This window comes from Panicum hallii, chromosome 3 (genome assembly GCF_002211085.1).
Source record: "Panicum hallii strain FIL2 chromosome 3, PHallii_v3.1, whole genome shotgun sequence".
Taxonomy (NCBI): Eukaryota; Viridiplantae; Streptophyta; class Magnoliopsida; order Poales; family Poaceae; genus Panicum; species Panicum hallii.
In genome coordinates, this window is record NC_038044.1 from 53,326,724 (window position 1) to 53,339,777 (window position 13,054).

Sequence of the window (13,054 nt, forward strand, 5' to 3'; positions counted from 1 at the left end):
GCAATTTATAATGTTCAATTTATTATTTGATTTCCTATCGTATCAAAATAATTATGAAAAAAATTATATTCAATATTGTTAAAACACATGTAGTGATGTCCACTATCAACCTGCAAAAATTTAAATTAAAACTCCACAATTGTGAGCTCAGCCAAACGCTATCCGTACTCCTCTACGCCCCTGTGTCCACACTTACTCCTTCGATAATACAGAGACCGAGCAAGGCTAGCGTTACCGGAAGTAGACCAAGTAAAATCTGCATGGTCATATTTTTATCTAATGCCCTCGCTTACCTCCTCAAGTGAGTACCTGTCCTATACCTTCCCCTTTGACAGCTCACCGCCTGTCATGGTCATATACATGGTGTCAGCAACGTTTGGACCGTAGATGTACCGATTTGCCAAGTTGTTACCCCAAAGTGAGCAGTTTACACGTTGTTGAACCAATCTATACACCCACTTACCAAATTTTCATACCAAAATTGAGCAGTTTATAAATTGTTGAATCGATCTGCACCCATTTGATAAGTTGTAATAGGTTAAGTTGTAATATGGTGGGTGCAATTTACTCTGACAGCTACGATAATTTTGTTTTTCTCCTAAATGAACAGTATGTAATGTAGTTGCGGGAAAAAATAAACACACTCCAATTTGCTTTAAAATAACAAACTATTCATCCACCATGGTCAAAATAGATCATTCCCACCAAGTTCTCCTATTCAAAGATCCGAAGCTAGGTTATCAGCCATACAACAGCTTCATGATTTTTTCGGAGCACTAAGATGAAGCTACTCCAAAATAAAGTTTGTGGAGTAGAGCTATTTTTTTTAGGGCGAAAGGGAAATCAAGAAAAATGAAGGTACCAAACCCGTCTAAATCGGCCCAGCCCACCAAACGCCCATCCCAAGTAGCTGAAAACACCCATTCTTGATCCTCCTGCGTCCCGTCTCAGCGTGTGATGATGTCATCTGCCATGGCCTTCCAGCAGCCACCGCGGCGGCGGCGGCGGCGGCTGCTGCCGCCGACGGCGAAACCCCAATCCCCCACCGTCACCACCATTCACACCCTCGGCGACGACCTCGGTGTGATGATGTCATCCGCGCGGCGCTCGCCTGCCGTGCCTTCCTCGCCGCCATCCGCTCGTCCCCGGCCTTCCGCCGCCGCTTCCGCGCGCTCCACCCGCCCCCTCTCGTCGGAATCTTCTTCGAAACCGATGGCCGCGACCTCCCCTCCTTCTCGCCCGTCCGCCGCCGCTCCGACGCGGACCTCGCCGCGCCCGTCCGCGGCGCCGACGTCTTCCTCACCCACCTGCCCTACCACGAAGACGCCTACCCGGGGGTGGACGATCGTGGACTGCCACCGCGGATGCCTCCTCCTCCTCAACAGCGAGACCGAGCAGATCGCCGCGTACAACCCCCTCACACGGGCCCTGCATCTCCTACCCACGCCGCCCGACGATATCTCCAAAGGCCGCCGCGGTAAGTTCCAACGCCTGGATTTCTTCTTGTTCTTATCCGACGAGAACCCTTGCTCGTTCCGGGTGATCTTTATGCCACGACAAGTCGCGGGTGCGCGCGGTCGTCTACTCGTCGGGCGCTAGGGAGTGGCGAATTCTCCCCTGGTCGGAGGCCGCGCCGGCACAGCCGTCGGGCAAGAAGCACTGGCTTCGCACGGGCACGCGGGCAAATGGGAACCTGTACTGGGCGCACAGGAAAGAGGACTACATGCTAGAGCTGGACACCACAGCGCTACAATTCTCCTTCATTAATCTGCCGGTTTTCTTTAAGGGGCAAGGCCACCTCTACGCAATTGGAGAGACAAAGGATGGGAAGCTGTGCATGGTTTTCACATTGGGGTTCATGCTGTTCATTTCGTTCTGGAGAGTAGATACTGATGGTGTTGAGAGGTGGATAATTAATGATGGATTCCAGCTGGAGGAAGAGATTCTCCAGGCTACCGAGGGCACACGGAATGATGATGACGAGCACAAACTGCAAGTGTGGTCAGTTATGGACGGCATTGTTTATCTGTCGCCTTTCATATGTCGAGATCCTCATTTACCTTGTTGGTTCCTATCCTTCCTTATATCATGGCATGGCCTCCTTCTTTGGTAGGCACCGATGTGAGCCCTTGAGCCTGGAGGTGTTTTCTGAACTGTGGAATTAGGTATAATAAACATAGGAGGAAGGTGGAAACTAGAACTGTTTGCTTATTTTATAGTCCTTTTATCTTAGGTTATTGGCCATTATTTTTGCTTTATATTATATATAACGATGTAGTCCTGTTTCAATTTTTCAAATAATATTCAGGATATTTTAGAAGTGGCTGTTCATTCATGTGTCTTTGAGTATATCAGTTATGCAAGTTTACTCTGCGTATTGGAACTATTACATCGTTTCTCAACCACTTGTAAGAGCACTAGGCCCTAGAGTTCCTCTTTCTTGTATGAAAAGAAACTGGACAAATATAACATTTCAAGAAGCTTTAACTCCAGAATTTTATGGAACATCAATATTGAAATAAGTAACTTAAGCCACCCTTCTGGTCACTTTCTCCTTTCAATTCAACCCCAAAATCCTATCATGTCTGAGGGACCAGAAGAAAACTGTAATCCTGCATCTGTGTAGTGTATGCTTTACACTTTTACAGTGTTCCCTTTATTGGTAGGTGATACAATCCTGCTACTGTTGAGATTAAGATGACTTGTTTTATCTTGCATCTGGTACCTTGTGTATACATCAGTCAGATCCTCTGCTAGACTCATGTATAGTTGCCCTCTTGCACAAGCATTTTTTTTTTCTGCAAGAGAGTTTTTTTATGGCCACCACCACCTTGTATGTTATGAGAAAGGCACAATGGGTCTTACAAAGAGTTAAAATCAGATTTTTGGACTTCTATTATTTGAATAAGAATTATTGACTATAGGTGACCAGCAGTCCAGCATGATTATAAATTGTTACATGGGAGCCTGTGGAAAGCGATGTTTGGCATCAGTTCGAAGCTTTCTGTTGATTATATTAAAATATGTAACTAGGATATTTGTTGAGTTGTTTTAGATCGATTTATTTGAAATCCGAGTTATTTTACAGTGGCCATTTAGCACTTACGACCTTCCAGGTTTAGTCATTGAATGAGTTCCTAAGCTCCATGTTATGAATAAGCTCATCAAGTATGTATTATCATCAACTGTGGCCTCCCTGAATGGCGTTCATGGCAATAAAGGGTGTGCTGTTGTAATAATTTTCGAAATAAAGGTATATTGTCTTTGGCGTCGAAAGAACTCTGTTAAGTTTCTTAACCACTACCCACCCAAAGAGGGTGTTGAGCATTTTCATTCTGATCGCATAAATAGCAAGTCGCATATCCTTGTTATTCTCGTTTTTATCATGCCATCATTTGTCAACAGACTCCTTTATCAAGGAATGACATAATTTTCTTTATATCACTGGTAGTTTTGCCTTTTTCCAAATTTGGGCAGGATATATATTAAGCACTATCTGTCAAGCCACTTTGCACATGGATTTCAGAGAGAAACTTCCTTTTCAATTTCCAGTTTCCTTTCTCATTAGTTAAGAGGAAGCCTGTGCCCTTTGTTTGTATATCATCCCATTAATCTTGCAAGATGTTGGTAACCACCTTCTAAAGTGCAAACCACAATCTATTTCCTGACAGCAAGAAACAGGTTTTTTTTTTGTATCTGCACATATGCTTTTCATGTGTCCAGGGATCCTCCCAGAGTCTGGCAAGATCACGTTTTTGCAATGTAATGGCTTTACACCTCATGCAGATGTGTTTCACGTTTACCAGATCTCTGGAACGGGGAGAATTAACAATCTCCGTGATTCAGTTCTGACTTTGCAGAACATTTTGTCTTGGAAATTTGATCCTGTCATTTGGAGATGAGCGCTGTTTGAACTTTGAGGTTGAGCAAACCCTTTTCGTTTTCGGTCTCAATGCTTTGATTCCTTTCAGAGACTGAATTGTCCAGGACATGGCTTCTGCATCCTACGATTAGTGAAATTTTTTTTGGTCTTGTTACTTTGAGAGTTCCTTGCTTTGAAGTACATCATGATGCTCGTGGTTTTATATGAATAAAACGTTTGTTTCAGCGCAGTATATTGTCATATTGGCCGTTATCGGACGATGGTAGAGTGACTCGTTATCCACCTGTAGTAGTATCGAAGATTATGAGGTGGTGGGAACGTAAGTGGTTATCCACATGTAAGTTGTATAGCACACAGAAAATGCTCTTTTTGTGTGCGTAGGGCATGAATTTTAATTTAAGGCGTTGTTTAGTTTCTGCAAGTATAAACAACTGTTCTATCACCGACAAGCAACTAGCGATTGGCGCCAAGGCGCGCGAAGGAAACAACAATGATTGACGTGCATCATAAACACGATTATACATATGTTAGAGTACATGATAGCATACATTAAGATTTATATACAGTGGGGTACAGTAGTAAACTAGCTAGCAGGTATTTACAAAAGTTGCGGAGAGAAGACAGTGGTAGAGAGATCCAGGGAACACTCTTTTCTTTTTAAAAAAATGCACCAGCATTAGTAAGCATGAAACCCACGCTAAAAAATATTGCAGCCCTGCTCAAACAGTTTGCCTACACCAAAGAAAACTACTATTGTAGGATCCCTATAGAACCCCAGATTCTTAGTTACGCGATAAAAAGAAAGAAACAAAGAGGATGTGTGTAGATGGTACCAAAAGTTGTTTCATCATGTTACCATTTTTGAGCTATTCACTATGCAGTTTACCATTTTTATACAGCAAACAATTATTTAAATTGAAACAGGTGCAGAGACATGCAATCTTTGATCTTAAACTGCATATCTAGCAATTACTTGAGCTGAGGAATCAAACAAAATTAGATCTACCATTTTTTCGAGCAATATATTAATTAATATTCGTTTGACGTGGCCTTATCGGGTGGCCTCGCCGGCAGCGCCCCTGCGTGCGTAGTATCTATATTGTCGTATTACATGTATCTCTTTATCTTATTTTATAAAAATTAAAATAATTATAGACGTAGTGGTTCGCTCCGACCTGATGGCCATGAGGATCGTTGAGAACCGAACTAAAACAAGAGATGTAATATTTTGAAGGTTGTAGGGGTTTGAACGTAATTAGTATTTGAGACACATGTGTGGACTGCGAGTTAATTTTATAAAGTTTAGGGTATTTTTTGCAAACATCGATGGGCTCAAACATAACCATGAACTGCGGGTCGATTCTTACAAAAATAAGAAGAGATTTGCAAAATATCTGGGACAAGCTCTTCTAGCCGTTGAATCGGATGATTGGACGGTCGGGGAATTTGGCCGACGTGGCCTGGCTGGCCGGCCGCCGTGCACACCCCGATCAACGACAAAGCAATAAAAGAGTTCTACAAAACTTTGCTAATTTCTTTCAACATCTCTGACCAAAAGTAAACATTGGGTAATTAATCTGAAGGATAATATATGCAAGGGTAAAGTAACTCATTACTTGCTACATTAGTTTCATTACTTCCGAGTAGAGATGCAAATTATATTTATTTTGGTTCATTGGGTTGATCCAAAAATTTGATAAAATAAATTAGAATGGCATTATGTGTAATTAATTTAGGAGGAGAAATGAACTAGAATAGCATGCCATCGTAATTATTTAGTTGATCCATAAAACACCATTAGATACACACTTGCATCCCTACTTTCGAGATAATTTAGATTTTTACGAGTTATATTATGAGGTTCCGTGAAGCATCATTTTACTTTTACATGTTTTGTGAATGATACTACTCTGCGTAGGCACCAAATAGTACTACAGCATTTGTGGCACTCTTCTTTTCTTTTTACTCTCACCAAGTAGTAATCTATATTGTAATAATTCGGGAACATCATGTACTGTCTTAGCACGAAATGTCTTCCATGAGCATTGAGCTGGTATTTTCTTAAATTCACTAAAACATTTTATTTGTTTTATTTAAATTTAAATTTATTTAGTAATTTCCAACGTGCATGTGGCACTACGCATAACGCAAACTCTGGTGCCTTGCTTGGCCACACTCAACTAGCTCAAAGATGCTGGTAAAAACCACAAAATTTCTCTTTTTATCTTCAGATACTCATACATATGTTTTCTGATTTGGGTTGGGTTAGCGATTACAGCTTATTCGTATTTGTGCATCACAAAGATGGATTGGCTGTGATATGAGATTATAGCATGCTAAAAAATATTAGTTCGATCGAAATATGATCCCATTTATTTCAGTTTCTAGGTATTTTTAAACCATTAGCTTTTGGAATCTTCAGAAGCCAAATGTCCTCAAAAGCTAGAAGCCACTGTAATACACTATATATGTCTGGGTAGATGGGACCTAGAGTGAACCTATCTATTTAGACCTAGAGTGAACCATATGGACAAAATAATAGTTCGGCCACCTAGCTAACAACAAGAACAAGTTTGAAAAATCATTTTAAGAAGATAACTATTAGTTAGAAAACACAAAAATCACATGAAGATTCGTCCCAAAAGACTTAATAATGTCTAACACTATTATAATTTATGATGAGTAATAAAACAAGTGATCAAAGTTGCGCACAAGAACCAAAAAGAAGTCAGAATGCATCAAATATTTGCTTTCAGACAAAAAGTTTCTTTTGGCGAGCGAAAAAAGCATCAAATCAAATATTTCACTGGAGGGTATGCTGTCGGGTCCATGTTTGGGTCCATCCGTTACTCAGTTTTCACCCCGGCCTTGAAAGCGGATCGGATCGGAACGGGTAATATCTTTTCTATAGCATCATCTATATTTTTTGTCAGATAAGGATTGGAACGGATATTACATGGATACGGTTACGGATACGAGATTATATGAGATTTTAAGGATATCGGATACGGTGCAGAGTCAGATCGGTGTCGGACCGGATTCAGATTAAAATAGTCGGATAATATATATTTATGTGTAGCTTTTTAAGTTGATTAATAATTCTTAAATCAAAGCTATAAAGCAGCAGAATATCATAAAAAATACTCATCTTTGTAGTTCACGACACATTTACATTAATAGTGACACTTCAAACTTGACATCGAACAAAAACTATATTCTCAGTTTAAGTTTAGACTTAAGTGCGTAGAGCGAACACGTAAAACAAAATAAAGACTCTTTATTAAGCAAATCCTCCTTTATCTTTTTTTGGTTAATGCACTAAAAGAATATTCAATTTGTACACTATGCTGGGTCAGTAGTTGGATATTCTATTATTATTCTCAGATTATCCGTGTTCAATTATCGGATAATCCATATCCGTCGGATTTTACTAATACCATATGTACAACGCATCCGCATATAATCAATTCGAATTATCTTATATTCTCGTGTATATTAAAAACTCTTCTTTATATCCGCAAAATTTAATACCATATGTACAACGCATCCGCATATAATCAATTTGAATTATCTTATATTCTTGCGCATATTAAAAACTCTTATTTATATCCGTAAAATTTAAATTCAGATCGAATGGATGCAGAAATTATCCGCTCCACTTTCATCCTATCTCAACCTCATGAACTCCTAAAAAGTAAAACAAAAGAGAAGGAGAAAAAAGAAAACACCTCCGAGGCTCCGACGAACACATCTTAAATTCTGGACTGGAACCTCCGTCCACGCCACCTCAACTTCCTCTCTCGCAGCCCTCGACCTCTCCCAATATCCCCCCTGCTTGAACTGCTCGAAGCTCGGATCCATCCGGCCTCGGATCAATTGTTCCTCCTGTTGGTGAGGGAGCCCTAGCTTGCTTGGATCAGCCGCGAGAGGAGATGAACTGCGAGACCTGTCAGCTGAAGGAGCTGGTCCGATTTCGATCCAATCCCCTGCCGTGGTTTCACTACGGTTTTATTGTCGCCGATTTTGACGAATTTGTTTTCTTCTTTGCTGGTTGATTGGGCCGCAGGAGCTGGAACTGACGGAGATTAGGGATGTGCTGCGATGTGAGTCGTTATTCTCCTCATCCCTTCCCATCTCCACTTCTTGTTAAAAAAAGTTTCCTTTATTTGGCTCAACAGCTCTCTAACATGATACTGAAACCATAATGTATTGGATTCATTCACATGCTTATTTGTTGTTTTGGGTTCAGTAATTTGTGAAATTGAGTAATTTCAAGTTAGGGAATCATGATGAAGATTAACTAGTGGTGTACTAGGCTGAAATCACGTACGTTCCCCCTGTGGGATGAAATAAATGCTTTATGGATACATAGCCAGTGGAAACTCAACAAGAATTGCGTAGATTAACTAGCACATTAAGGATTTACTCGTTTTGGGTCATATTATGACACTCCTGTTGTATATATTATTATAAAGTTGTTGTGTTACATTTGCGCCAGAGTCCTAGTTGAGTTATTGACATTTTCTACATCGGTACCAGAGTCCTAGTTGTGAGTTCTTGGCATTTTCTATGTGCTTGGGCTCCTGTTCTATAACTAAGTTTTGATATTTGTGCCTCGGTATTAGGTCCATACAGTTTTGAATTGCATTCATCACTTAGACGAACTCTTGAGATTTCTCAGAGGATGCCTCTCTTTTTCTTAACTTCGGGTCCTGCTGCTTGTAATAAGAAATTGGTGTATTTCTGCATCTCCTCTATACTACGTTGCACCTGCTAATGGATGTGTTAAACATGACTATGCTGCAGGCATTTTGCACACCATATTCTTCCACAGAACTCTCAGCCTTGTTCGCCCCAAAGATGTTGACTGTGATTTCCTTGAGATCACTTACGTGAGTATTTCCCTCCATTTGAAATTATCAATGCTTTCGCTTTTCAAAGTATCCGAGGTGCACTTTCACTACTACTTATTTGACAATAGATGAGTGTAAGCCAGATGTTTTCCCCTAGGGTGAATGTAATCTATATTCTTCAAAGACATAAATTTTATTAAGATCTGATAGTTGAGCAGTCTAAAGTTAGCAAGTTACAAGACTATTTGACTCGGGATTATTTCAGAACATATCTGGAACACAAATCTCTGACCAGATTGTTTACTGGCATTTCTCATATTCTACAATTGGGAAGCAGAATACAAGAATGCATGCCTTCTCCTGTTTCCTAGTATTCATATGGCCAATCTAATCGGTGTGTCATCAAATGCTTCAGTTAGCTGTAGACCCTGAAGGCTGAACCATTGTTCAGTATTACTGCTAGTAAGTAGTAACGCTGAGATTTGCTTATTGGTAAACTGGAATCAAAATAGGAACTAGCTGATGTTAATGTGTAGCTGACTTGCTGTGAAATTATGAGTTTAATTAGGTATGATACCATATTTCGAGTCCACAGAGACAAGTGATCTACTGATTCATATGTACTGCAGACAGCAAATACATGTTTTGTGTGTGAGAAATCTTTTCACTGTATAACACTTGAACACGTGTTTGAGCAAGTATCTTTTTTTCTGCATCAGTCTCCAACTTAATCATGTTGCCAGCTTACATCCAAATATAACTTGCATATGTTGCTGTGTTTTGTATGAATGATCGCACATCTGTTTGCAACTGTTTACTTTCATGTTTTGGTGTGTTTAGGTACAATGTGGTCTACCAGAACTAGAAAAGGAAGTTGATGAAAAGATAGACCTGTTCATTGCTTGGGTGGAGAAGCACCCAAATCGGAGAATCCAGGTCTGAACTTCTACAATTAGTCACTGTGACATTATTCTGCAGTTTATTACTTTCTTTGCTGCTGAGCTATATTATCTTTCTTCAGAATTAAATTAGTGTTTACCTGAATATCTCAGGTATGCCTATCCTTCTTTGACGAGAAACACAAACACCCAGGTTGGTTTGTCAACAAAACAGAGCGCATTTATTGGGAACAATGGTTCATCAATTTGCATGTAATGAACCCAAAAGGATATAGCAAATCAAAAAGCTCCAAAGGGCTTACAAAAATTGGAGGTAACTTAGTTGACTATACTTTTATCGCCTTCATGAAGCTATCAGTCATACAGAATGTAACACTAACACTTTATGCAATATGCTTATAGGGAATGCCTTGGAGGAGACCAGCTCAAGGCGTGCTGCATTGGAGTCGTCAATTAACGAAGTGCTATTCCATATCATAAATTTTGCCAATGAGAAAAAGGACCACATTCCTGCCATCCCTGACAGAATATTCAATCATGAGATCATGATCCCAAGGTGAGTGCCATATTTGATATTGATCAGTCTGAGATAAGGCCTATCCTTGTGGTGGGGGGGGGGGTGTAGTTCTAGCTCTGTTACGTCAAAAGAATCTCGTCATTTCTGAGCATTAAATAAAGTCTAATTATAAAACTAATTGAAGAATCTCTAGGCTAATTCGCGAGACGAATCCATGATTAGCGAATGATTACTATAGCATCACAGTTGCAAATCATAGATTAATTAGGCTCATTAAATTCGTCTCGCAAATTAGCACTCATCTGCGCAAAAGTTTTGTAAACAAATTTTATTTAATATTTCTAAATAGCAAGATTCTCTTATTCTCTTTGACGTGACAGGGTTAAATTTTAGCTCTAGCCCTCTGGAACCGAACGGGACCTTAATCACCCCAACCAGTTCTTTTTTAGATTCACGACATATATCTGGATTGCCAGGTGACCCCTTTTCCTTGAACGTGTTGACAGCTCCTCGGATTCCGTGTTTGGATGGAACACGGACACCTTTCGCAGAGTGCTGAATAGTGGGCACCCGTACTCACTTTAGCTGAAGACGACCGGTGCCACCATCCAGTATGGAAGGCGCTTTGCTAACCTTCATGGTCTCTAACCAGGTCCCATTCTTCTACCCTTTCTGGGTAGGGAGAACCTACTGCTGTGTACGTAATTGTGTGTGAGGCCAGAGAGCATGCTCATGTGGCTTGTAAATATTATGTGTGAATCTTGTTTTTGTTCCGAACAATCTTGCAAATAGTTACATGGTGGAATTGTGTTTCCAAGGGGCAAGGGCTCATCGATCTGTGGGTGTGCCCGGGCCCTGTTCCGGGCCGTTCTCTCTTTGAACTTGAAGGACAGTTTGAGCCCAGATGTGTCTCTCGGTGTTCAGGCTTTTGATCTTGAAGGGCACTTGAGCCCAGATGTGTTTCTCGGTGTTTAGGCTGTGGGTATGGCACATTTTATTTCTGCAGAATAAGCACGTATTTTTTAGGCCGGGCCGTATTTCCGTGCCTAGTAAAGGAAATACTGATGACTTGCTCCGAGACCGACACTTTGCACCTGCATCCTTGGACTTGAAGCAACGAAAAGGAATATGCCTCAGCTTTCTATGGCAAGGAAGAATATTCTACTGCAGCTCACTGGGTCACTGGTAGCTGCTTGCTAGCACGTGAGAGACGACGCATGCTTCAGACTCACTTGGTGTTTCGTTACTCGCGTCAGAACTTAGCACATAAGCTTCTCCGGATCAGTAGCATCCCGCTTCGTGCTCAGAACGTTCCGCTCGTACACTGCTATTTTCCTAAAATGTCCAGATAAAGTGAGAAAGGATCCGGGAGTTCATTACCAGCTTCTAATTCTTGTTACTTCACTTAACACTGATCTAGATCTAGCTTGAAGGGAAGCGGCGATCGGCCCCTTTGGTATTCTGATGCTTTTTGCTGCTCAAACGACTTCACGAACACCTAAACTGTACATTCACCCAATAGAGGAAAGACACGAAACTGCAGATTGAAGTAGTAAACAAATTAGATGGCTGATGAAAATAGGTGCTAGAGGACCTGTACCTTGCGTTGTACTCCTATTGGTGACTGTACAGTTTTGTAATTCATCATTATTCAGTCATGCATCTGTGAGGAAACTCGAAGAACTTATGCAATGTGTCGTTTAGCTTATCACAATCAACGGAAGAAATACAGAAGCTCAGTGACAAGAACTGTAAATCGGTCTAGTCATGAGAGAAGATGTGAAGAAAACTAGCCGAGAATAGAACGAAGTGCTAGGTGACAACCGCGATGATTTTTGTCCGAATTATGACCCATAGTCTAATCTAATCATAAAATGATATGATTAAGTATCTGTTTGAGAGCAAGATTCGGGTGAAGTGTACCTTATTATAATTTCACTCTGAGACATGACCAGAGACGCGCTACATAGGAAAAAATAATCTGAGTGAGAAAGGGATACCCCTGGTGGCTGAGTACCGCAAACAGGGATTTGTGGGAACTCCTGTTTAGAGATTCGGCCAGGGGTGTAACACGCAGTAGGATTCCGGCTGTGTGACGATTAGGAGACAAAGGAGTTTAGATAGGTTTGGACCGCTGTGAGCGTAACACTCTACGTCTTGTGTGGAGCTGGCAGCTGTATTCTGTTTAGTCCCTATATTTTCTCTTACACATTGCCTATCATTTCTATTTATAACCTTTCTTGTAGGCCCTGGGAGAGGCGTACCGCCTTGAGTGTGAATGCGGCGCCTTATGAGAGGCGCCGACCTGCAAGTGGCGCCCGCCTACCAGACAAGGTCTTGTGCCGTGGACCAGGACTCTCGTTGCCCGGAGTCCACCTCGAGGAATCCCGGGATACCCTGAGGTCTCTTCCGGACTCTGCGCATCGCCCGGGGCTGCAAGTGGCGCCCGCCCGCAGATGGGGCCTTGCGTCGTGGGCTAGGATTATCGGGGCTCGAGATCCTCCTCGAGGGACCCCGGGATGCCCCGAGGTTTCTCCCGGGCTCTATGCATTGCCCGGGATCTTTCCTATGCACCGCTCGGGATTATCGGCGCTCCTCTCCACGCTTGTTCAATGTGACGGGACGTGACCCGGGAGGTGGGCTCCCTCTATCTTGGTCACCACGCCGTCTGTGAGCATGCCTCCCTTGTAATCATATTGTTTTACGGGGAAGGCGCGCCGCCCCAGATCCTCGCCCGGTCCTAGCAGGGCAGGTGCATTAAATGCGGCAACAGACGAATCCTTTATCCACGAAGGGACCGCCATATCCCAAGGAGGTGCTTGGCCTCACGCGGTTTTGGATCCTCTAGAAGGTGCTTCAGTTTGGCCTATTAGTCCTAATGGGCCAGAGGGGTCTTTCGGCT

At 41.8% G+C, this 13,054-nt stretch overlaps 1 protein-coding gene and 1 pseudogene across 2 annotated transcripts; both read left to right on the forward strand.

Annotated features, from left to right (window-relative positions):
- The first annotated feature begins 920 nt into the window (after window positions 1-920).
- LOC112886327 lies at window positions 921-2,331 on the forward strand (annotated as a pseudogene).
- Window positions 2,332-7,602: 5,271 nt separating this feature from the next.
- LOC112887999 (autophagy-related protein 101-like) lies at window positions 7,603-11,075 on the forward strand. Of its 2 annotated transcripts, none has more exons than XM_025954311.1 (7): window positions 7,603-7,848; window positions 7,950-7,986; window positions 8,690-8,775; window positions 9,577-9,672; window positions 9,789-9,948; window positions 10,038-10,191; window positions 10,659-11,075. In XM_025954311.1, the coding sequence occupies exons 1-7, from the start codon at window positions 7,816-7,818 to the stop codon at window positions 10,735-10,737; spliced, it is 645 nt and encodes a 214-aa protein (XP_025810096.1). In that variant the 5' UTR covers window positions 7,603-7,815; the 3' UTR covers window positions 10,738-11,075. The 2 variants fall into 2 exon arrangements, with proteins under 2 accessions (XP_025810096.1, XP_025810097.1); XM_025954312.1 differs by having other exon boundaries at window positions 10,629-10,765.
- The last annotated feature ends 1,979 nt before the right edge of the window (window positions 11,076-13,054 follow it).